The 26,820-nt window shown below is 40.6% G+C and overlaps 1 protein-coding gene across 5 annotated transcripts in view; it reads left to right on the top strand.

The window, feature by feature from the left end:
• Positions 1-26,820, top strand: part of ACSS3 (acyl-CoA synthetase short chain family member 3) — a 138,410-nt gene that overhangs the window by 18,400 nt on the left and 93,190 nt on the right. For 3 of the 5 annotated variants that reach the window (XR_012156729.1, XM_073327637.1, XM_073327639.1), the window contains exons 3-7: positions 9,071-9,259; positions 17,581-17,715; positions 17,999-18,139; positions 21,406-21,486; positions 21,573-21,668. Coding sequence is in view for 4 of the 5 variants with exons in the window: in XM_073327637.1 (XP_073183738.1) it covers positions 9,071-9,259; positions 17,581-17,715; positions 17,999-18,139; positions 21,406-21,486; positions 21,573-21,668 (642 nt within the window). In the remaining variant the exon portion in view is untranslated. Of the gene's footprint in view, positions 1-9,070; positions 9,260-17,580; positions 17,716-17,998; positions 18,140-21,405; positions 21,487-21,572; positions 21,669-26,820 lie in introns of those variants that run through there. The other 2 variants (XM_073327638.1, XM_073327640.1) reach the window with 2 other exon arrangements.

The raw sequence follows: 26,820 nt of genomic DNA, 5'->3' as shown, positions 1-26,820 counted from the left end.
GTGTTTTAAAGAATTAGAGAGCTGCACAAATTAACTTAAACATCCTCTCCCCACATTGTTTCCTCTTTTTCTAACAAACCCAGTTAACAGGGAGCACTAGTTAACCAGTCAGAGTATGTAACCAAACTCACTCTGAAGTCAGCAGGTCATGGAATGCTACCTGTAGTAGAGTCCTGTCTAAATACTGTCTTTGGATTCCGTACAGCTCATGCATGTGTTCTAATTTACACATTTTCATGCTCTTCTATCATGTGAAGGAGAGAATGTCAGATTAAGTGTATTTATAAACTGTGGTATATTAAAGTCTACTGCTAAGCCTTGTGAAAATGTTGAGTTGGGTGTTATATATTACCTGATTTCCCTGAAATATTCTGTTTTATGCATGATATCTTTTTGTTTTTTGTTTAATTTTACATTATATTTTACTCCTGTTACATTTCTTACAAAGGACAATATCTTCATAACAAACTTATAATGGAAAACAAATCCTTTCCCCATTTTAACCCATTATGCAGTGTTACCAACCTCACTGTCTTAAAAATCAAGAGATTTGGTATATAAATCATAAATATACACCGGACCCTCGCTAGGACGCAGGATTTGGGATCCATGCCTGGTACCGGGTTAACATGGGGACCGTGTGTAAAATGAATTCCAATTAAAGTAATTAAATTTGGGATTCATGGCCGTGTTATATGCAAATTTGCGCTATATAGGCACGTGTTCTAGCGAGGGTCCTGTGTGTGTATGTGGGTGGGTGCGCGTGCTCACACACACACACACACACACACACATCTTATAAACCTCATTAGGTGCTTATTTAATTTCTAACAGGTCAGAGCTCGTTACAAAAACAATATTACTGCATCTGAAAATGCCTTGAAAACTTGAAAAAAATCCTACCTGTTATCATCACTATGCTGCTATGCTTCTCAGTTTAAGGTTACGATGACAGCAATTGGGATGACGACATCTGCTGGAGTGCTGTGTGTTTAGCAATTTCCGGTAGTTGTAGGGAAGGTTTCAGTTCATAGCAGGCCAGAACATTTGTTTTTGTTACAGGTAAAATAGATAAGACTTTGCTCCACATTCTAGATAAAAAATGGTGGTTTCTCTGCGTTAGGGAGAAAACACACTCCATGCTAGCCTGATCATAAGGAAGAATCAGAAGCGTAGCAATCAATTTCGAAAGAGTTGGATACCACTTTTCTTGTGTTCCCATTTTGTTAAGATCCAGGACTTGCTCCCCGCCCCTTCCATTCATTCAGTTTTGTGATCTCTGGCTGAAAATCAGGCAGTTCAGAACCTACTTGATACTTGTTCCACTCATACACAATTGTTTGTTTTTCACCCTCAGATTTCATTGCAGATGGAAATCATGTCAGTAGATTAAGAATTGTATCTTCATCATAATCCAGTTATTTAGGCAGGTGTAGCAGTCCCAATGCCTGAAGAATTTTATCTGTTAAGTTATATGAAAAAATTACCACTGCTGTTTTATCTGACTTAAAACAGAGTTTTTTCCTATCATGACATTGGTATAGTCAGAAGAGAAACCAGTAACGTTCTCCCATGGAATGTGGTGGTTAGCAAAAAACCAGAATTTATTGCACTTACCAGGTTTTCTGCATTTACTATGTTAGATATTTCCATGGCCAAGAGGTCTGTTTTCATAACTTTAAGAGTCTGATGAAAGTACCTAGTTTAATGCAAACCTCCTTGTCATTGCAAACATCATTACTGTCATTTACCATTAAAGTGTTTGGGCTTGTTTTCCCCAACTGATTCGGAATGGTGGCTGGAAAGTGCTTTTATTATTGTAGTGGCTTTTGTTCACCCACCGGGAAATTCTTTTGCAATGTTTGAATTGGGAAACACCAGGTTGATGAGTGGTGGTTGTGTGTTATGGGTTTTTTTTTTTAAATGATCTTCAAATGCAATTGGTAATCCATATTCTGAAATGGCTTGGCAAAAAAGTAGGTCAGCATTTGTAATTTTCTGACCTTTTCATGATAGGAAAAAAACCACTGTTTTAAAGTTGGATAAAACAGCAGTCAAGTTCCATGTACAGGGGTGCTAGAACAATTCTTAGAGTGGGGGTGATGAGAGCCACTGAACCAAACAGTAAACATTGTAAATAATGGAAACCACTTCAAGCCAGGGTGTGTGCCAGCACCTCTATTTCCAACACTTGTCTGTGTACTTTCTGCCTTGTGTTTCCCATATTGCACATCTTGCAGTGAAGGATGCTGTTAAAGCAGTCTCAAAACCAGCAGATCATCTGCTAGTGGACACTTTTTATTATTGTAATGGTAGTGCAAAACAAAAAACAAAGAGCAGTACAATTACTGCTGTGATGCAGGTGAGCTTCAACTAATAAAACAAGGTGGAACAGCGTGGCTCAGTCTCAGCCAAGCAGTAGCAAGATGCAGTAACCTGTGGAAGCCCCTTAAAGCCTATTTTGGAAGGTGACTTGTCGTTAAAGTGAGAGATGCCAGCACCATAGACTAAAGATTTTAGAGTCTAGTAAAAAGATTTGGTAAGAGCCTCACTATGGAAAGATTAATGAATTAAACAGTAGAATATTTTTATACTGAGATTGAGAATCTCAAATCAAAAAGAGTGAGGGATGGAAATGAAGGAAAGATTAGAAGGAAATGAAGACAAGAAGCTTTATCTCATGGGTGTTGGAAGCTAAGTCAAAAATATCTGCCCAGTATTAAGGTACTGATAGGAAGATGTAAGGAAAAAAAATATGCCACTAGAAACTGGCCTTATTCATAGTGTTGCTGTCTTGATGTAAAAATCGAGTGATGCCTTTAAGAAATGTAAAACTTGCTGCCTCTGTTCAGGTTTTATTTCCTAATCTTAGGACATCATCTGAACTCCATTGTCCGTCTGGCTATGCCTGAAGGACAGGAGAGATTGGATGTGGTTTTAATTAGGTCCTAACTTTATTTTTAAATGTCTGAGGGTACCCAGCAAATAAGTTGCAGGTAATTCCATAATTTAAATATATACCCGGGGGCTTCCCTGAGCCCTGGCCCCTAGCCAACCTGCTGCTGTGGCCTCACAATCTCTCCCCTCCCAACTCAAATGAGGGTTCAAGGGGATTGGTCCCCTGAAATACCAGTCATAGTAACCCTCAGCCCCCTCCTCCCTGTTTCTGCTCCTTTAAAGAATACTGCCTTTAAATCCTTTACCGGTCCATTTTATCTGATCACTCTGTGCCTTCCCTATGGTGTACCTGCTCTGAATATCCACCATGGGTTGCAACATCATAGCCTAATTTCAATTTCATGTTCACCTCACTAAGGCCCCCAGAATCCACTGTGGGGAAGGCATAAAACTCCAACTTTGCCTTGGCCAATCTGGCAGTGAGGGAAAAATTCCTTCCCAGCCCCCCCTCTCCCGCCCCCCAAGAAAGGAGCGACTAGCCCACAGAGGATCCTGACAAAACCAGTATTTCACCACTTCCAGGAGGGTGTGACCGGAGTCCCGGGGAGTCAACTGAGGTCACTCAATGAGGGTGAACTGCAAAGAATGGGGCAGACAATCCCCAAAGCTGGTGGATATTCCAATACTTAGATTTTCTAAATGAGCACAAAACCACTTCTAGAATACCTCTTTGGTTACCCAGAAGCCAACAACATAGTTCCCTTAAAGTAACCCAGCCTTAGGCCTCCACCCAGACACCCAAGTCAAATATGACTAGGATTACTGAACATCTTATTCATTGTATAAGAAGGTTCTACCAATCCCAAAGAATTGGACACATTACTTCCCAGGTTAATGAATATTTCAGATTTACCGAAATATATACTTACAGCCAATTTTTATTAACTAAGCTAAAATTTATTAAAAAAGAAAAGTGAGTATTGGTTAAAAGATCAGTATACATACAGATATGAGTACAGTTCTAAGATTAGATTCATAATAGAGATGGTGAGCTTTGTAGTTGCTAAGAGTTTTCAGAATTGGTCCATACGTTATAGTCCAATGTTCATATTCAGGGTGAATCTGGATTAGGACCAGAGATCTCATTCTTACAATTTAAGCTTCCCTTGCTTCGAGCAGCAAACAAATCTGAGATAAAAAGGACGGGGAGCATCTTTATCCAGTTCCAGGCTTCCTTTGACAGGTTGGAGTCCTTTGGCGAACAATAGGCAATTATGGAGATTTTGAAGTAGACCTATTTCCTAAGCATCACTGGTAATTAGCTACACAAATTAACTTAAGGCAATTTATCCATTAGGCCTGGGATGGGCAAACTAGGGCCTATGGTCTGGATCAAATTCGCCCACAAGCTCCTACTTGGGAGTGGGGTCTGGGGTTTTCCCTGCTCTGGTGCTGGGTCAGGGGCTGCACCACGTGGCTCTTGGAAGCCATGGCATGGCCCAGCTCCGGCTCCTATGTGCTTCAATGGCCCCCCTCCGGTGCTCCAATGGGAGCTGCAGGGGCAGTGCCTGCAGATTGGGCAGTGTGCAGAGCTGCCTGGCCCCGCCTCTCTGTAGGAGCCAGAGAAGGGACATGCCACTGCTTCCGGGAGCCCCTTGAGGTAAGTGCTGCTTGGAGCCTGCACACCTGAGCCTCTTCCTCCACCCCCCTTTTTCCAAACACCTTGATCCCAGCCCAGAGCACCCTCCTGTACCCCAAATGCCTCATCCCCACCCCAGAGCCCACACCCCAAACCAGAGCCCTCACCCCCTCCAATACCCCAACTCCAATTTTGTGAGCTTTCCTGGCCTGCCATACAATTTCTATTCCTGGATGTGGCCCTCAAGCCAAAAACTTTGCCCACCCCTGCATTAGGCAGTCTTTCACAAACTTTAAAGAGACATACAGACAATGACATTATTGCACACAAGATTAATCTAAATATTAATATTCCCTTTTGATCTCTGAATCAATAGCTATAGTGACAGACAGGAACTGTCTTTTACATGGCTACTATCTAACAAGATATAAGTAAACACATACAATTAGTATCACCTCTAATTCTCTAACAATACATGTTTGCACTTCAAAGTTCTTGCCTATCTACCATAGACTGGCACTAATTACCATTTACATACTTTTCTAATGTGTCTCTAAAGGTTGAATCTGGGTCATTTATCCTGCAGGATGCTTAACCCTTTCTGGCCACCCATCACACTTTGTATAAGATTCGTTGCAATTATATAACAGTGGTAGCAACAATGATTTTGCATGGTCACATTTTAATCAGATAATGTCACAGAGGATGAATGCCTATTTTTCCCAGGTTGTGAATTGCTATGAAGCTTAGTCAGGCAATATTCTTATCATGAGGCTGTAATGTACATGCTCAGGCAAGTTTTAGGTGGCTGGGTGACTAGAGTGAGGCTGCAGTACAAATGGCCAGAGGAAAAAACTTAGGTACCCTGTGAGTTTAGGTGCCTACAGGGTCAGGTGGCAGCTGAGGCAGAAGATTTGTGGATCACAGTCGTGCCTAAAAATGGGGATTAGGTACTTACGCACCTACCTGGATTGCATCCTTAGTCCCCAGTTATTTTTATTAGTAAAATGTCAAATGCATTAAAGCAGTAGATCAATCTTAAAATCCTAAGAAAAGCAGATAAATAGGGTGGAGGGAGGAAAATAGTAGCTATAAAATTTGGAGTGATAAGTATACTGACTTAATATAAACCATAAATGACAAAATACTGTACCATAAGGGAAAACTTCAGAACTTTTAACAAGTGAATGTCATTTTACCCAGTTATTTTTTTCTTTTTAAAAGAGTGATTGCTTGAATGTTTCAGGATTGCCGTATCAATCTTCAGAGCCAAATAAGCCTTCTCCATAGTATTCTGCATTTTTCTAGGCTTCTGCAATCAAGTAAAATGCTTCTGTGGATATTGTGACCTAAATTCTGGCTGTGTTTGTGGGGGATGAGAGAGAGGGTGCAAAGAGTGTCTTCGCAGTTGTGCTACTGTGCACCAGCTCAGGGACCAGCCATAGTATGGCTGAGGCATACAGGTACTATACTAGTCTACTGCCTTCAGTGACAGTCCTCTCTCTGGAGGGTGCAGAACAGACATAACTGGGTACATGTAGCAAATATGGTGGGATTCCTGCTACAACATGCCCCCTTCTCCTCATGATAGGTTTGTGCTTTACAATGCTCCAATAAAGGTCCCAAACCACCTAGATTGTAATTTTTTTACACATAAAAATCTATTTTGGAAGACTTATAAGCTTGAAAAGTCAAGCACACAAAAGGTAGGAAATGCTGGAATTAAGGTTGTGTGTGCATTACAGTAGTATTTAATGACAAGATCACAGGCTTTATTGTGCACAGAATCCATACTTCAGGATGCGTTGTGCTTACTGAATGGATAATTAGCTGACTTTTTTTCTTTATTCTCCTCATTCAGTGTAAAAAGAAAAGGAGTATTAGTGGCACCTTAGAGACTAACCAATTTATTTGAGCATAAGCTTTCCTGAGCTAAAGCTCACTTCATCGGATACAACTTATGCTCAAATAAATTGGTTAGTCTCTAAGGTGCCACTAGTACTCCTTTTCTTTTTGCGAATAGAGATTAACACGGCTGCTACTCTGAAACCTCTCATTCAGCGTGTAGCCCCATATTTATGTATGGCCACACCACCAAACCCTGCCTTGAATACAGAATTATTAATTAAATGTCATTAATTGCCTCTTGGGCTGCTTTATAGTGCTCATTCCCAGAGAATGAGTGCTTCTCTGGGGTTGATGACAAGGATTAATCTTCACAAAACTCCTGTGAGGTGAGTTGGTGGTATTATCCTTGTTTGGCAGAGTTGTAAGCAACTGAAAACGCTATAGGTAATGGAAAGTATTAGACAACTCCACCTATAATTACTTTTCCCATGAGTCCCACCTAAAATCTTCTGTGAATACTAGATTATTTTGCTAGCAAAATGGCAGGTGAAATTCAGAGTTGGTAAATGCAAAATACTGCACATTAGAAAACATAATCACAACTAAATTAGCAGTTACCGCTCAAGAAGGATCTTGGAGTCATCATGGGTAGTTCTCTGAAAATGTGTGGTAGCAGTCAAAAAAAGCTGCTAGTGTTAGGAATCATTAGGAGAGGGATCGATAATAAGACAGAAAAATATTTAAGACCTCTATGTAAATCTATGGTACATCCACACCTTGAATACTACAGGCAGTTCTGGTCTCCCCACCTCAAAAAAATATTAGAATTGGAAAAGGTACAAAGAAGGGCAATAAAAATGATTAGGGGTATGTAACCACTTCCGTGAGGAGAGATTAAAAAAGAGGCTGGGACTGTTCAACTTTGAAAAGAGATGACTAAGGCAGGGGTGGGGAGAATATGATAGAGGTCTATACAATCATGAATGCTGTAGAGAAAGTGAATAGGGTAGTGATATTTATCCCTTTGCAAGGCTCAAGAACCAAGGATCAGCCAGTGAAATTAATAGGCAGCAGGTTTAAAACAAAAAGGAAGTATTTCACACAATACACAGTCAACCTGTAGTACTCATCACAGGGGATATTGTGAAGGCCGAAAGTATAACTGGTTTCCAAAAAGAATTAGATAGGTCCATAAATGGCTCTATCTTCCATGAACTTATTAGCCACGATGATTAGGGGACTCAGCCTCATGCTGTGGCTGTCCCTAAACCTCTGACTGCTGGGACTGGATGACAGGGGATGGATCATTAGATAATTGCTCTGTTCTGTTTGAAGCATCAGGCACTGGCTCTGATCGGAAAACAAGATACTGGGCTAGATGGACCATTGGTCTGACCCAATATGGCCATTATGTTCTTACCAGTTGTCATACATTTATCAGTGCCAACGACTGCATTGCTCTTCAGTAGTGCATCTCAGATTTTCACAGTGTATTAATGGTGTGGAGTTAGTTATTTCTAGAATGATGGAGACATTCCTTTCAAGATTAACCACTGAAGTTAACCAAAAAAATAAAATAAAAATCAATAAACCAAGATAAAGATACCTACCTGTTCCTGGTTAGCATATTATATTAATTAGGAACTTGGTAATGGCACTGATAGGTGATCATGAGAGTTTTTGGCATACATATCTTCAATGATCTTTGTACCTGGGGATATGAATACCTAGCACTTAGTGGGGGTTTTTATACAAAGAATTGTGTAAACATTAATAAATCCTTACTATAACCTCTCTGTACTAACTGTGTGCCTCACGAGGGTAAATAATTTGCTCATGACCATACAAGTCATTGGCAGGGTCAGAATTAGATTTTAGGAGGGCATGAGTTTCAGTCTCATGCTCAGTCCGTTAAACCTGTCTACATGCCTAAATAATCTGGAGGTGGGAGGAGAAAGTAATCTCTGAAATTAAATGGATCACAAGGACGTTTGGGCAGGCACAATGTGGAAGAACTCTTACCCAGAGGACTTAGAAATTAGAGAATACAGAAAATTGGGAAAATATTTGGTATCTTCTCTATTGACTTGTGCCCCACTTTGCTATGTTTTAATGAAACTTGGATTATGAACAATTCGGATACTTTCCTGGCTTTTTTCATATTTGTTTAGTTTAGTAAAATAAACCTGGCCTGCAAATGTTCTTATTTTGTATGTCTTACATAGAATTTTTTTAGTTAATTGTACTAGCAATATGAGTAGCTAATTAAATGAAATGGCTCGAGTATTTGAAAAAATCTTTTCTCTTGGTTTCTCTACTTTGTAAAGCCAAAATGCGAATATATTTTGATCATTTTTTTTCATCTTTACAGAAGATCATGCTGTATTCTCTATTTTTCTTCTCATCTGGACTAAATTCATTGACCTTATACTGGATCTTTAATTTTGTGTAGCATTCCTGTGGCTTAAAGTGAAAAGCAGCATTAATTTTTAAGTTAACTGTACCACTAATTTATGTCAAGATCAATGATAAAATGGTCAAGTATGTTGTCCAGTTATTGTCTAGATATTGACTGTGTTCTTTTTTGTGAGATGCCACCTAAATTGGAAAAGCAATTAATCTGTTTATTGAGGTGCTTGCTTTATACATTTATTTATCGTTAACTTGAAAACGTTGCTTATACAGGTCTCCAAGTTAGCTGATGTTATGGTGAAATACGGTGTGAAGAAAGGAGATTGTGTTGTCATCTACATGCCCATGATTCCACAGACAGTATATACCATGCTGGCATGCGCAAGAATAGGAGCCATACATAGCCTCATTTTTGGTGGATTTGCATCTAAAGAGCTTTCTAGTCGCATTGATCATGCAAAGGTAAACGTTTAGAAAAACAAAGCCCATGGTAAATTATAAAAAATAATTGATAAATTGCTTTTTCCAGTGATTGTTATATTTCCCCTTTTATGGTAAATAGCCCTGTTTTGTTGACTGTACGTAGTATCAAAACGCAGACAGATCCTTATGCAGAGTGTTATATTTTTATAACAGATATTGAGTTTTAACTTTTTGACCTGTAAATGTATGACTTTTTGTCATGCTGCTCTCTATGCTTAGAACAAACATCCTCCTGTGTGGCAACCATTCTCCTCTCCAACATCTTGGCTTGAAACCCACTTTTCATCCAGCCTTCCCTTAATTGTCTAAGATTCTGCAAACTGGCCTTGTACTCTCCTTTTTGTTTGTTTTCCATCTGCGCATATTATGCTGTGAGCTATTCAGCTGCAGCTTATGTTCAAGTACACTGTGTGTTTATAAAGTATTATGCATGTCTGACACTATATACTGTAAGTAATACCTAGCAATTTCTATTAGAAATGAATAGTGCTGCTCAAAATGTTTTTTAAATTCTGATGATTTATTTTGTGGGAATTACAGTTGGAAAAGAGAAAGGGAAATCACAGCAATTTCTTGAAATTTTATTTCTGCTTTTTCAGCAAGCTAGAGGAATGAATTTTAAGCCTCAGATGCTACTGATTAGCAAAATCATGTGGTGAAAAGAACCAAGTAAGAGTGCAAAACCTTAAGGTCAATTTACATAATAGCACAGAGCTAGCATTTTTCATTTTCATAGTAGTTTCCAAATATTAGATAATTAATCCTAATGGTCCTTCTCTCAGAGACAGAAAGAGAACACCGTATATAATTATCCCTGTTTTACAGAGGAGAAAACACAGAAAGGGAGGTTAAGTGGTTTATCCAAGGCCACACAGCAAGTCTGTGGCAAATCAGGCATAGAACTAGGAGCTGCATGCCCTGGGTTTTGTGCTAGATTATGCTGTCATTTGTTTTAAATTTGAAAGGTGAATCTAATTGAACGATGTTGTATTCTCTTGATGAATGCTTTAGCTAGCTTGCATATTGAACAAAGTGGTGTGTAATGAAATGAGAGGGCAAGATGAGGTGAGCCACATTTATACTGAAATTTCAAGATTTGACCAGATTTCAGAGCTCTGTACAGCTTTTTAAAAATGTAATACAAATTATATTAGGACTATTTTAAAGCATATGCATTTAAATAATTGTGTAATTGATGGCACTGTGCTGAACTCAAAGTTAGTAAGATATTCTTTAGCAATTGCCCCAGTTAGTACTATAATTTGTGTTTATTGAACATTGAGGTACCAAACCTGATGTTGGTATGATATGCTAGAAGGAGTTGCATCTTTGGAACAGAGAGATCGAACTGTGAGAAGTTCTTTTGGAAGAAAGGTCACAATTTAGCTCTTGTCAAAAGACCCCTGTCAAGGTTCCTCCCCCACTCTGAACTCTAGGGTACAGATGTGGGGACCTGCATGACAAACCTCCTAAGCTTATCTTCACCAGCTTAGGTCAAAACTTCCCCAAGGTACAAAATATTCCACCCGTTGTCCTTGGACTGGCCGCTACCACCACCAAACTAATACTGGTTACTGGGGAAGAGCTGTTTGGATGCGTCTTTCCCCCCAAAATACTTCCCAAAACCTTGCACCCCACTTCCTGGACAAGGTTTGGTAAAAAGCCTCACCAATTTGCCTAGGTGACTACAGACCCAGACCCTTGGATCTTAAGAACAATGAACAATCCTCCCAACACTTGCACCCCCCCTTTCCTGGGAAATGTTGGATAAAAAGCCGCACCAATTTGCATAGGTGACCACAGACCCAAACCCTTGGATCTGAGAACAATGAAAAAGCATTGAGTTTTCTTACAAGAAGACTTTTAATAAAAATAGAAGTAAATAGAAATAAAGAAATCCCCCCTGTAAAATCAGGATGGTAGATATCTTACAGGGTAATTAGATTCAAAAACATAGAGAACCCCTCTAGGCAAAACCTTAAGTTACAAAAAAGATACACAGACAGAAATAGTTATTCTATTCAGCACAATTCTTTTCTCAGCCATTTAAAGAAATCATAATCTAACACATGCCTAGCTAGATTACTTACTAAAAGTTCTAAGACTCCATTCCTGGTCTATCCCCGACAAAGACAGACTATAGACAGACACACAGACCCTTTGTTTCTCTCCCTCCTCCCAGCTTTTGAAAGTATCTTGTCTCCTCATTGGTCATTTTGGTCAGGTGCCAGCGAGGTTACCTTTAGCTTCTTAACCCTTTACAGGTGAGAGGAGCTTTCCCCTGGCCAGGAGGGATTTCAAAGGGGTTTATCCTTCCCTTTATATTTATGACAACCCCAAATATAAGTAATAACAAGAACTTTCTATTGGATATAGAAAAGTATGAATATAATACCAGTTTGCCTTAATTTGTCTTGAATTTTAAATAGCTCTGGGAATGCTGTATAGAGCATGAAGATTGTTAGTCTTGTCAGGTATTGACTGTGCTATATACATAAGTGAATTGAGATGAAGTGATATGGAATGGAAATACAGGCATTTTTTGTAACCTCATCTCACTTGAAGTGGAGCATATATATATAGTTCACTACGCTGAAGTAACAGATACTTTTTTCTAATGTCCATTAAATGACTGTTAGATCGAAACACAATTTTTTCGGCATCTTATTTTAATACTTCGAAAAATTTAAAAGGAAAACTGCAAGGACACTTCAAATATGACGTGGTCGGATGTGCAGTTTACAGATGTTGTTCTTTAAGTCACTGAAGCCTCTTGCGGTATGTCTACGTTGCAATATAGCCTGTCAGCTGTCAGCTGACTCAGACTAAGAGACTGTTTAATTGCAGTGTAGACATTCAGATGCAGTTTTTCATTTTCAACAAATTTTAGCATGAAATGGGATCTTAACTGTGTCTGAGAAGCTTCCCCTGAAAATGGGTTGCTATCACCTGATGAACACCAGAAAGAACAGACCAAAAATAGTACTTGAACAAAACCTCTATCCCAAAATCATCATCATTCCTGTCACAGCTGGGGGCACAGGGGCCGGGTGCCAGTAGAGAGCAGATCCCAGTCACTGAATGTCAGCAATCAGGGCCTGCAGCAGAGATAGTCTCTAGGCAACCTCATCAGTACAGCTGGGCTGCATCAGGCTGCCTGACTGGCCCCATTTCCTTATTGGCTGGAGAGGCCAGTAGGCTAGCTTTTAGGCCACTAGCAGTTTGCTGTCTGCCCATGTGACTGCTTCTGTATTATCTTCCTGCCTTGCATTCAGCCTTGCCTCTGTCCTGCCACTACCTTGAACCCTTCTTTACCTGCTCTCCTGCTTCCTCCAGCTCCTGACCTCTGGTTTGACACGTGGCTCCAGCCTCTGCCTCTGACCCTAGTCTCAGGTTCTAACATTGGTCCTGATGCCTGACCACTAGGCCTGAAACTTTTTCCAACCACTAGGCTAGTACTGCCCTCCTGCTGGTTGCCTGACACTGATACACCCACCTATCAGCAGCGGGGGGGCTGCCACTGCTCTCCTCCTTGCATCATGAGCTCCTCAGCTCTACTCCACCAGGCCACAGGGGGTTTGGAGTGACCTGTTTCTGGGCAGGAGCAGGCTCTGTCTGGCAAGTGAAGTGGAAGAGATTCTGTGGTCTGGGGCTCCCCTCCAGGTGGTGATGCATTCCCGGGCCTACCTACTCACAAGGGCTATTACAGGGAAAGGGAGTGCCTGGGCAGTCATGGGAAGGAGCAGGCACGGGGAGGGGGTTTCCAGGCCCAGCTATTCACAGGGGCACTTATGGTCTAAAATAAACAAAGGCAATTTACTTCTTCACATAATGCACAATCAAACTGTGGAACTTGTTGCTAGCCACTATAACAAGGTTAAAAAAAGCATTAGATAAGTTAGTGGAGGATAGGGCCATCAATGGTTATTAGCCAAAATGGTCACGGATGCAACCCCATGCTTTAGGTGTCCCTAGCTTCTGACTGCCAGAAGCTGGGAGTGGATGACTCGGCATGGATCAGTAGGTAATTGCCTCTTCCATTCATTTCCTCTGAAGCATCTGGCATTGGCCCTTATCAGAAGACTGGATACTGGGCTAGATGGACCTTTGGTCTGACCCAGTATGGCTGTTTTTATCTTGGGGGAGGGAGGTGCCTTACATTCTTGGGGGAGCTGGTCAGGAGGGGGTCCAGTACTCCTATCTGTGCAGCAGTTGATTGTCTTAGCAGGCTCCCTGCCTGTCTGTCTCACTCCCTCACTGTGCAGCGGCAGCAGCCACCAACGGGGCAATTTAACCTTCCCTGCGCAGGCATGCTGAGGAGGTCTGTGGGGTCTCTGAGCAGGGAGCTGCGTCCAGAGAATTCAAGCAGGGACAAAGTCCGAGTAGAAACCGGGAAAAATACAGATATTGGATTTTTCAAAACCCAGACATTTTTCAGAGGTTTTTGGTGGGGGAAAAAACAAAAATAAGGTGCCCGATTTATTCTGAATAAGATACTGTTCTTGCACACAGATACGTCTATAATTGGCTACTCCTGATTATTATCATGAAACGATCGGACCATTGGTGTGATTCGACACTAAGATGATGAGCCTGGAACTTAAGAGACATGGTTGCCTCAGAATAATGGCAGTCCAATCTTATGTTTAAAGAACTATTTATTTTTGTAATACATGTTTTTTTAAAAAGTCCACTCTTCCGTAGATTTAAAAAGCAACTGTATACAGCTTTATTAACCACTCTTACAGTATGATTAAGGCTAAGATTTTGTCATGGATATTTTTAGTAAAAGTCCAGACAGGTCATGGGCAATAAAGAAAAATTAATTGAAGCCTGTGGCCTGTCTGTGACTCTTACTAAAAACATCCTTGACAAAGTGGGGAGGTACAGAGTCCCCATACTGTCTGCAGCTGCTGGGCAGCTGCGGGGGCCCTGGCTCGGAGCTCCAGGAGGTCCCCACCACTCGCGGTGGCCAGGAACTCTGGGATACCCCCACCACCCATGGTGGCTGGGAGCTGTGGGGTCCCCATGCTGCCTGCGGCAGCCAGGAGCTATGGGGCGGGTCCCTGTTGCCTGTGGTGGCTTGGAGCTGCAGGGGGCCCCCACCACCTCAGGCAGTATGGTACCTCACAACTCCCGGCCACCACCGGTGGTGGAGGGGACCCTGCAGCTCCCAGCAGCCATGGGCTGAAGTCATGGAGATCTCTGGAAGTTACGGATTCTGTGACTTCTGCAATCTCCATGAAAAAATCATAGCCTTAAGTATGATTTATCTGCTTTTATGTAGAATGTTACAGAATACCTGACAGAACTAAAGAGGAGTTGCAATCTCATATGGATTATATGCCCACACAGTGGCAGCTAGTCCGGCTAGTAAAACTATGTAAACATTAGTCTTCCCTCCTGCCCCCTGCCCCCCGCAGCCCTTAAAATTTGTCGCCATTGCACTACCACCAATGCCTCTCCACTAGCAGAAGCAACAGAGGGCATGTAGTATTGCCAGTCTCAAATTACGAGTCAGATCCACAAAATCATGAGCTTCTTAATGTGAGGATTCTGTTCATTGGTGTTCTGTTTTCTAATCCTTTAGATCATGCTCCGTTCATGTTTTCATGCTGTTCTCTACATCCATGAGGGCTAGAAACTTACTAAAAAAAATTAAAGCTGACATGCTCATGTGACCACTTTACTCCAGAACAACAAATAATCACAAGTCTTGTGATAAAATCGTAAGAGTTTGCAATGCTTAAAGTGCTTAGTTTAGCTCAGATAGTAGAAGCCGTTGTAAAGTCCATTTATTTATGTCTGAATACTGGTGACATCACAGAATTTTCAGAAGCCTTCTTAAGGCATTCTAACTGCACTCTCAGCAGTTGACTTCCCAATGATCTGCCATACACCATCCATCCATCCATCCTTCCATCCATCCATCTCCTTGCTGGTCATCCCCTACTGCGATGACCTACCACCATTCCTTCCATAATAACTTCCTTGCATTCTTTCTATTTCTATGCCTGATGTGACCAAAGTTCATAAGTTTGTGCCTGTTGATTTCTGAGATCAGATTCAACTTCTCTTCAGCAATATTTCAAAAACAAGCATTTGTTCTCTTCCATCCAGGAGATACACAAGTGTCTTTGTTAGGACCATATCTTAAAGGCTTCAGTTTTCTGCTTGTCAGCAGCATTATTTCCCAGGAATCCCATCCATAAGTTGTTATGAAAAAATAAGCTTTTTATTTTTTTCATAGCACTTTATGGATGTGAATTCTGGGAATCTAATGCTGCGGACAAGAAGAAAATTGAAGCCTTTGAAATATGGTAGAACAGAGGCTGGACTTCAATCATTGTTTGTTTAATTTCATCTGGCTGAGAGAAGATATGGATGACAGGATGGTTAAAGCACTGGTGTCTGCTGATGCCCTGTCTGTCTGAACACTGCCGTTTGTGTAATATATGTTACAAACACATACATGACACATTGCCTACATATTTAAAAAAATTAAAGTATCAGCATATAGGTAAGCTTGAAGGATATGAAACTTTCAAATTTTGACTTTTTGTAAGAAAATTGATCTTATTCAGTTTTTAAAATCTTGATTATCTGTGAAAGTCCAGAGTCAAATTGGACAGCAGGAAGGCAAGATGGGATGCATTGGGGACAAGCAGGAATGTGTGTAGCCTATGCTGAAGGTAGTGAATGGGGATTTCAGAGGGAAGAGGATTCTTTGGGCATGTAGGAGGTCCAGGGGTTGTGGCAGTGTTGGTGTAGAGGAGGGAGAGCAGGAATGCATGGAGAGGCTAGAGGAGGAAGAGGTCTTGCATGTTGGGGACATTGGGTCTGGGCTGGGGAGATGAGTCTCTACTTGAACAGTTCCCTATGGCACTGCTGCTTTTGCTCCACTGCTCACTGAGGCAGGATTGCAAGGGGAGCTCTTAAAGGCGAATTTGATGCTGTGGAACTTTGCTCTGCCCTACCCTATCCTACCTCCCCCACTGTCGTAGCACTGTTTTTCCTAATACAGCCCACTTTCCTATCCACATCCTTCCTTATTCATCAGACCTGTGCATATCCCTCCCACCTCAACACCAGAAAGCAGGGCTGGAGAGCTAAAGGTAATGGGGAGATGGCTGTATGTGAGGAGGTTGTGAGCAGAGATGTGAAGGAAGCATGGCAGGGTTAGCGGGGATATCTTTGTTCCTATCTAACAAAGATAGGAAAGGGTAGGGGGCCAGGCATGGAGGAGCCATCTATGATGCTCCCAATCAATGCCCCTATACTCTGGAGAAAGTATTCATCTTGCCTAGCATGAGTTTCACTCCAATTAACTTGATCTTGTCTGAGAATAGATTTGCAGCATACAGAGTGGCTGGAGAAGGGACCCCTTAAAAAGCAACTTAAGCAAAATTAACCCTGACTAGTCTATAAACATAACAATGGGAGACCATAGTTGTTAGTATTTTAGATTAATTACAAACTAATTTATTCAAATGTAGCCTCCACATGACTTCAGTTAAGCTGAACTATATGGAAAGTTTGAAGATTCTATCTTATTCTGTTGATGAGGTTATTCTGGTCAAAAAGAGAGAGAGGACAAAGGCTAAACTTATTATTTTTTTTTTAAAAGCTCATCAAAAAGATTTTAAAAATCTTTTTGAACTCAAAACAATTAATGAATTTCCTTTAGTAACAAATTTGGAGATGGTACACTGTATTATTCATACATAAGAAAGCTATTCAGTTCCCATTCTAAGTTCAAAGCTCAACTCATCTGTAACTGGAATTGGGGCCACTGCCTCCATCATGAGATTTCTGGTAATATACACAATTAACAAACTAGCTTGGTCAGATTGTGAGATTGTACAAAATAAACTAAGAGCACTCTTGTTGTGCTTGCAGTTTTGCAGAGGAGAGAAGATTGGTTCTGTTCTAAATAAGATGAGTCTGACTATTAGTTGATTTTTACTTCTTGGAATAGGACTAATAGAAATTTGGTTTACTTAATTTTTGAAGGCAGGGTCTTGGAAGTTATGTCAAAACATTTTGTATATTGTTGCCTTGACTTTAAATTAAACAGGTGCCCTGACTTTAAATTGGGCAGTCTAATGTTCTCACTTCCAGTGCAAATGAGGAGTATGTCATCCAAACAATCATTTAAAAAAGTACAGAAACTTGTGTGTGAAGAGTACAATGTTCTCTTAGAAATGAAGTAAATGTGTGTATTTGTGTGTAAGGGCTTTATTTACTGAATAATTTTATGGAAAACATTTTTTAATGTACTATGATCCTCTTTACTTTAGCCCAAACTTGTTGTAACTGCAACTTTTGGGATAGAACCAGGAAGGAGAGTGGAATACATGCCGCTTCTAGAAAGAGCACTGGAAATGATACAGCACCAACCTCAGAAAGTTCTCATATACAGTCGACCTCACTTGGTAAATTTATAGTTGTTCTTGTTTATTAACTTTTTATGTATCTTCTTTTTTTTTCTTTTTTAATCAAATATGTTTTGCTGTGCATTTTAATTGAGATCTTTCGTGTCATGAGATTTAAATAACTTTTAATTAGCTAGTAGAGCTTCTGTGTCTGAGAGATTAGGTATACTAGCTTTGTTCAAGGTATCCATATGGGAGACTGGATGCTGCATATCTCTTGAGCCAGTGTCTTTTATTCCATCTGGTTAAATTTCATTGAATATTTCTGTTTCTTGGTGTATAGGGAACTGTTCCTCTAGTCTCAGGTCGTGACCTTGATTGGGATGAAGAAATAGCAAAAGCCAAGCCTCATGATTGTGTTGCTGTTCGTTCAGATCATCCACTTTACATTCTTTATACATCAGGAACGACTGGCTTGCCCAAGGTAGGGTACTATCTTTAGTATAAATATCTGTGACCAAACTATTTTCCGTTCCATATCAGAGAGCATTTAATTAAAAGGCTGAAAATATTTGCCAAAGCTCACTGCAATGAATGATAAGCATTGTTAAAACTGCTTTGATTTCATTTGCTCGCATTTCATTACTTTAACTTTTTAAGATTTAAAGTTCATTGTCTTCCAATAAATCATAATAGTGGATCTGAATGTGAATGACATAAAATAAACTGAATTCTAATCTAAACGTTTGTTTAATATAAATTCTTTAGGAGAAGGGACATATTTCTTCTCTATGTATGCACATTCTGTATTAGCAGTGTGATATGTTGTATAATAATTTAGTGATAGGTTGGTCAACAGTGTTTACTTTGTGATCACTTGTTTGTTTGTTTTATACTGAATAAAGGAGGATCAGATAATACTCCATGAATTTTAACTGGAATCCGGGTGTAATGTTGAATAGTTCTTTCATTAAAAAAAAAAAGCATATAAAGATGGAAGTTGAGATTGAATAAGGTTAGACAACTAAGGCAGCATATGCTTTGAAGACTTTAGCTTTTCAAATTCAGTCAGTTATATATCTTTAGAAGAATTCTGATATGCTGAGTAGAACACAGAATGCCCCAAACTTCTTTCTTGGGCTAGTTTTATTGCTATATTAACATTTTTTTCTTGTGTTAATTTGTATATTTTTCCAACTCTCCTCCCCCCGCAAGCCCGAGGAACTTTAGTCAAAAACTTAAGATATCTAAGACATTAATGAAAATGTTACATTTTGTCTGCTTTCCCTCATTATTTTAAGATTAAATGTCAAACCTGTTTCACCTTTGCCCATTGGCTGACTATTGCTCAAATCAGTCTAAAACTGTACACTACTAAAGCAGTAGCCCATAGGGTTTGTGTTAGAACTTCCTTACCGCAAAGGAAAGGAGTATTTCTTCAATAAAATATCTGAAGCAATACTCCATTTAATCACATATGATGCAGATTTAAGTGTCTTCTCAAACACAGTGAATAGGTCTCCCCTCACAAGGGTTCGTGGGAGAGCCCACAGAGGTTCACGGGGAGGGTGGAGGAAGCATCTAAAAAGACTCTGTCTCAGTGGAAAGCCCATTATATCTTTGTGAAAAACAGATGCTTAATATCCTAACACTTAACTCTAAATTGTTTTTGGTTTACTGACTCTAGGGAGTGCGAGATGGGTGGAAGTAGGGTAAGGGCATGTCAGTGAGAAATCTGGGTCCAGAGGCACCAGCTATATGCTTTTCCATCCCTTTCATTTGCCCCCTTCTGGCACTGGAAGGATCTTCTCTATATCTTAACAAGCTGGAAAGAGAGCTGTATAGTGCTGGTGGCTGGGTGAGGTCAGTGGAATATGTAATGGATGGCCTAGTAGGTGGAGGAAAATACTGAGTGAGCAGAACCCGAGATAAATAGCTAAAAATACAATTGCAGAACAAGAAGAAAACCAAATAAGAGGGAGAAATGGGGGCAGAGAACAGAACAGAAAATCTTAAAATAGAGGCAATGACTGGCATGAAAGGACATAGGCTGAGAGAGGGGAAAGGGATTCCCAGGTGCCTATTCATCTTGAGGTGAAATCCAATTAAAAGGGCTAGGAACCCTACCTATCCTCAGTGAGAAGGAGCTTTTCACAAGCAAATAGCAATCCAGTTAATCAAAGCACAGAGGAGTCAAACGCATGTTGCTTCTTTTGAGAACTTTAATAAAGTACTTAGATGAAATAACAAAGTTATTGTGGGGTATTACAGCTAAGCTTACATAAGTACAGGTTTCAGAGTAACAGCCGTGTTAGTCTGTATTCGCAAAAAGAAAAGGAGTACTTGTGGCACCTTAGAGACTAACCAATTTATTAGAGCATAAGCTTTCGTGAGCTACAGCTCACTTCATCAGATGCATATCGTGGAAACTGCAGCAGACTTTATGTGCAGGAAATAGCCCAACTTGATTGTCATGCACATTGTGTAAAGAGTTGTCACTTTGGATGGGCTATCACCAGCAGGAGAGTGAATTTGTGTGGGGGGGTGGAGGGTGAGAAAACCTGGATTTGTGCTGGAAATGGCCCACCTGATGATCACTTTAGATAAGCTATTACCAGCAGGACAGTGGGGTGGGAGGAGGTATTGGTTCATATTCTCTGTGTATATATAAAGTCTGCTGCAGTTTCCATGATATGCATCTGATGAAGTGAGCTGTAGCTCACGAAAGCTTATGCTCTAATAAATTGGTTAGTCTCTAAGGTGCCACAAGTACTCCTTTTCTTCTTACATAAGTAGGTGCACATAGGTCCTGTGATCCCAACTCTTCCAAAATTTCTAGCGACTGTTGTGCTAACTGCATCCCAGAAGCAACTTTTAGATGTCAATAGAGTTGGCCAAAACTTGTAATCTCCACTTTTTGAAATTTGATTTAGTTCTGATTCAGACCGGAATAAAACCCTTGTTTTTCAAAATTTCCTGCAACCCACACATTCTATTTAAAATTTTTACTTTGGAAACTTCAGTACATGATGTTTCCAAAATGAAATCGGCTCTCCAGGACTCTGCCACTAGTGTATGAAATTGATTGTGATTCTTCCGCCCTATACTGTACAACACTGGTGAAATAGCAGCTAGCTAGTCAGACTCTGTATGTTTTTGTGAAACATTCTGGGCTCAACGAATCAGCGTTTTCCAGTGAAAGCCTGTTTGGTCGGAAAATTCTCAATCAGCTCTAGTTCTCAACATAACTGACTGTGCAAGATGCTGTTGACAGCAAAATAAATATATATTATTCCATAGCATGGTGCTTATGTTTCTGTTACTGAAGAGAAGGAGAGGATTAATTTCTGTACATACTTGAATTAAATGTTTTATAACTTTTTTGTTTGTAAATGTGTGGAAAACTGATTTTGAATAGAGGATTTTAGCTGGGTGATGGTTGTGTTCTGTAAATAATTGGCAGCAGATCTAATATTTTGTTCTATCTTTTTTGAACTAATTCTCCAGGTAATAATACAAAAGTTAATTTTAATCCGTACTTGGCCTTTCTTCAATGGGACTACTTGTATGAGCAAATATTTATAGGATTGGGCTGTTATATTATTCTGATATGGCAGGGATGTCAAAGTTCAAGTTAGACAACTTTAAATATTCTAGCTAATTTATAGTAATGAGATTTTTTTAATAGAAGGAGATTTAATGTGTGTTTGCCTTTTAAGTGATCTTAATTTTAAATTACTTCTCACTTAGGGTGTTGTTAGACCAACAGGTGGCTATGCGGTTATGTTGAACTGGACAATGTCCACTATATATGGACTCAGACCTGGAGAGGTAAGTGCTATTTAAATTTTAGTTGCATGTATTAAAACTTTTTGGAACTTTTTTTTAAACTGAATTTAATTTTTATTTTATTTTAGGTATGGTGGGCAGCTTCTGACTTAGGCTGGGTAGTTGGCCATTCCTACGTTTGTTATGCACCTCTCCTGCATGGGAATACAACTGTTTTGTATGAGGTAAATGATTGAAAGAGACACAGTAGGTGTTCCCCAGCATGAAGGAGGCACTGGGAGGGAGGGAGAGGAGTTGATCAGCGGGGTCTGTGGACCCCCTGGATACCATCTGGGACCTCCACGGACCCCAGTTTGAGAAACACTGGTATACGTAACTCCACTGAAGGCAACAGGACTACATACATGTATAAAGTTAAATACATATGTTTTTGCATTAAAGTTACATGCTTGTGGGTCTTTGCATGATCATGGGCAATAGTGCGCTATCATGAAATAAACATACGTTTGGGAAGAAATTTGGGATTTTTGTTATCTTGGGCCAGCAAAGAATGACTGCTTTGGAGGAAACGCTTTTGTAACCATGGAGATAATGGAGGATTGGCTCTGGTTGTTTAACACTGTGGTTCCCAAACTTTTTAGTGCTATGGCTCCCATACAGATGGTTTAAAACTTGGTGGTCTCTACAACCAAATACAGTGTTTATTTTTTTTTCTTTAATTGACTTAGGATACTAGATTCAAGAGTTCAGGACACTATAGTTCAGATGGTTTACTTGTTCTGCATATCCCACTCTTCTTTCGGATCATGGTCCTGCCCCGTCAGTGCACGGCCCAGCACATATAGCCTAGTTAAGACCTTCAACAAGTATGAATTAATCAAGGATCTTGAAAATTTCCTCCGTAGTTGTTCAGTTTAGGATTTCTTTGCAAAATAAGTCTTCAGCTGTTATACCCGCTTTGACAAATCTCATGTGTGACAGAAGCTGAGCCATGTTAGCTATGTTTGAATTCATCAAGCTGCAGTGCACAATATTGCCTCTTAACTTGTTTTGTCAACTGCTTCTGGATGTTTTCTGCAAGATAACCATTGTGTCGATGGATGGTATTATTTGACATAAAAATGGTTATCGGTACCATGGCTACTTATTCCCCAGTCATAATTCTACACGTCTATTGCTTCTGGAATTTGAATTGTCTGGTAAATGGTGTGTGCAGGTTTACCTTTTGCAATTCACCTGGCCACAACACAAGATCATTTAAAGCATTTTTGAGGAAGAGTTGCTTCTTTACACATAACTTCTCTCACTCCTGCTGCTCCCCCAAGCTTTAATTCTTGTTTCCAAAAGAAAAATTGCTGCTCTTGTTTTTCAAATTCTGGGTGTTAAATGTCTCTCTAGTTTCCCTGGCCTCATGCTTTCATTTACTAACACCTGAAAACAAGTGACATGTTTTGGCTATGGACTTTCCTCGGTAATACGGAGACATGAAAATTCAAATATAATGTAACTATCATCACATTATTTACGTTTCTTCATGTTATATTTAACTGTGTTAAAACCATCATCTTCTTCTGCCAAACATTAGCTACATGTAGGCTTAGTATGTGGTAAAAGTTGTTCCCTTATTAAAATCAGACACTGATACCCACGCACTCTAGGGCACCCACTTTTACCCAGTTCCTAGGGCTCAAGGCACCTGGTTGACTTAGGCACCCCCACCCTTTCCCAGTTCCTAGGGCTCTGGGGGAAAGGCACCTACCCAATTCCTAGGGCTCAGGGCGTACTCTTCTGTGGGTTTGCAGGATGTTTTTACCAGTGAAAGAGACTTACACAGTAATATCCTTAACGTCTATTTATTAACAATCACCAAAACAGAATGCACATGCTAAGCATACAATGCTCACTACTCCCAATAAGGTATATGAGCTTTTCCGGCTGGCCAGTCGGGATCGGGTCATCCAAGGACTCTGCACGATGTGATTGGCAGAGTGTTGAAGTCTGGCAGCTCTGATCTTGGGGTTGTGTCCTGGAGTTGGTTCCAAAGAACTTCCTTTTGGATCCCAGTTTTATATAGTGAAACTTGAGTCCTGCTTAGCTGTAGCTTAACCAAAGTACAATAAAAAGGTAATTTTCAACAATCCTAGCCCATTATGAAACAATTATTTAACTAATCATACCCCACCACCATAGTAGATTTATACCGAGCAAAATTAATTATACAACAGATGGAAACAATCAAAGAACCAGACAGAGACCATACAGATAAACAATAGAAAAGTAGGGACCATAAAGGCAAAACAATGGAAGTTTGGGTTTTATAATCAGAACTATTGATAAGTGATTCCTTGCCAGACAGAATGCTCTCAAGCAAAGTTTTCTTTAAACATCTTAAGAGATTCCTTGCTTATCTGGTGATGGTGGGCACTATTAGGAGGGGTGCCTTTTTACCAGCCCGATATTACCTTGTTTTGGTATACTTTAGAAGGAATGTGATGATGTGACTTTCTGCTTCTCAACTCATGGCTGCTAATATGGCTGCAGGGAAAGGCCCAAGGCTTTTGCTGTATCCAGTTTTCCTTTTGCCTTATACTGCCAAAGCAGTTCTTTGCTGTCTAGTGTCCAGCAGGTGGTGAAAGCCTTTCTGTATCACCTGGGAATATTGGCTTTGGCAGCTGTTATTAGGCTAATGTGGTGATGATAATTGGCAGAGGTCGGAGGGATACAGCTTTCCAAAAGTTCCACTGAGGCTTCGAAATAGCAGGATCTGGAGACTGACCTGAATTACCAGGGGTCTGTGTTGGCTTTTGGGAAAGTTGTCAAATACTATCCTTGTTGATGGCAAAAGGTGGCTGCTGTTCTCTTACAAAGCAAAGGTCAGGCGTATAGCATTTTTGTCAGTGTGCTAAAAGTGCCATGCTCCTTAGTGTTGTAGAGCAGACAAAGGTCTTCTGCCACTGCCCGTGACGACAGTTTTTCTCCCGCGCAATCGTTGGTATCATAGCCCCACAAATTGTGGTGGTTGTTGAAGTCGCCTACGTGATGGTGGGGTGGCTTGAAGGTGGCAGCACTGCGAGAGGGCAAGTTCGTTAATGGGAGTTGTCATAAATATAAAGGGAAGGGTAACCACCTTTCTGTATACAGTGCTATAAAATGCCTTCTGGCCAAAGGCAAAACCCTTTCACCTCTAAAGGGTTAAGAAGCTAAGGTAACCTCGCTGGCACCTGACCCAAAATGACCAATGAGGGGACAAGATACTTTCAAATCTGGAAGAGGGGGGGCAGGAATAAAGGGTTCTGTCTGTGTGTTGTTTTTGCCGGGAACAGATCAGATCTGCAGCCTTCCAACTCCTGTTAAGTTAGTAAGTAATCTAGCTAGAAAATGCGTTTGATTTCCTTTTGTTTAATGGCTGGTAAAATAAGCTGTGCTGGAGGGAATGTATATTCCTGTTTTTGTGTCTTTTTGTAGCTTAAGGTTTTGCCTGGGGGGATTCTCTATGTTTTGAATCTGTAAGGTAAGGTATTTACCATCCTGATTTTACAGAGGCGATTCTTTTACTTTTTCTTCAATTAAAATTCTTCTTTTAAGAACCTGATTGATTTTTCATTATTCTTAAGATCCAAGGGTTTGGGTCTATGTTCACCTGTACAAATTGGTGAGGATTTTTATCAAGCCTTCCCCAGGAAAGGGAGTGTAGGGCTTGGGGGGATATTTTGGGGGAAGAGATCTCCAAAGGTCTCTTTCCCTGTTCTTTATTTAAAGCGCTTGGTGGTGGCAGTATACTGTTCAAGGACAAGGCAAAGTTTGTACCTTGGAGGAAGTTTTTAACCTAAGCTGGTAAGAATAAACTTAAGGGGGTCTTTCATGCAGGTCCCCACATCTGTACCCTAGAGTTCAGAGTGGGGAAGGAACCTTGACAGGGGTTTATCGACATTCACTACCGTCAAGTTGATGACCTGGATGGCGATGGAATTAGGGGTTGTGTTAGGGAGTAGCTGTATAGAGTTCTTCACATCATCTTTGGTATATGTTACCAGGCCTTGTTTTGGATGGAAGACTGCTAAGATAGGGATCTATCTGTTGATCTTGGAGCGATGACTTTTTCACTCAATTTACATTTCCTCCGGTCAATTTTCTCAGTTCATAGGATCTTCGTGAGGTAGTTGCATTTTGTGCTGGATAAACCCTTGATATTTAACTGCATTATATGCAGTGAGGGGCCATTGTATGGTTTGACTTGGAAGGTGCCATTTTTGCCATTGCTTTGCTGACCTGTAGGCCTTTTCGGGACATTTGATCATCAATTTAATGACATTTGTTGTGCTTACACACATAGGAGGAGAGACCACAAGCAGGTTGTCATTTCATCCCTAAACAAATTTATGAAGATGTTCCTACCCTAGGACATCAACCAGCACCTGTGTGCAGCACAAAGTATGGGGTGGTTAGCACAAATTGATGCCACAGTTGGATTGTGGTGATTATCCTGCAAGTGAGGCAAGTGGAAGTCTGCGATCTGGGCTATTATTTAAAAGATAAACTGTTGTTAATTGTAGAGAGGTTTCTTTTTGTTAGCATTTGAAGGGAAGAAAATGAGTGACTGGGAAGGAGGGGGTACTCCTGGTGGAAGGGTCAAATATGCGTTAGTAGGAGCATTGCCAGCAGATTGAGGGAAGTGATTATTCCTCTCTATTCGGCACTGGTGAGGCCACATCTGGAGTATTGCATCCAGTTTTGAGCCCCCCACTACAGAAAGGATTTGGACAAATTGGAGAGAGTCCAGCGAGGGTAATGAAAATGATTAGGGGGCTGGGGCACATGACTTTTGAGGAGAGGCTGCGGGAACTGGGCTTATTTAGTCTGCAGAAGAGAAGAGTGAGGGGGGATTTGATAAGTCTTCAAGTATCTGAAGGGGAGTTCCAAAGGGGATGGAGCTAGGCTGTTCTCAGTGGTGAAAGATGACAGAACAAGGAGAAATGGTCTCAAGTTGCACTTGAGGAGGTCTAGGTTGGATGTTAGGAAAAATTATTTCACTAGGAGGGTGGTGAAGCAGTGGAATGGGTTACCTAGGGAGGTGGTGGAATCTCCATCCTTAGAAGTTTTTAAGGCCTGGCTTGACAAAGCCCTGGCTGGGATGATTTTGTTGGTGTTGGTCCTACTTTTAGCAAGGGGTCGGATTAGATGACCTCCTGAGATCTCTTCCAACCCTAATCTTCTATGATTCTATGCCACCTCCAAGAAGGACAGCATGGCTTGTATTTAACCCAACCCCTTATAGTGGAGAGCAACAAAAGTGGAGTGATTGGCATGCACAGTTCAAAATGGCAACCAGTCTTACTGAGTGAGCTGAGTCCAATAAGCTGAAGTTCCTGAGCCTGT

This window comes from Lepidochelys kempii, chromosome 1, assembly GCF_965140265.1.
Source record: "Lepidochelys kempii isolate rLepKem1 chromosome 1, rLepKem1.hap2, whole genome shotgun sequence".
Classification (NCBI taxonomy): Eukaryota; Metazoa; Chordata; order Testudines; family Cheloniidae; genus Lepidochelys; species Lepidochelys kempii.
This window is presented reverse-complemented; position numbering and strand designations above follow the sequence as displayed.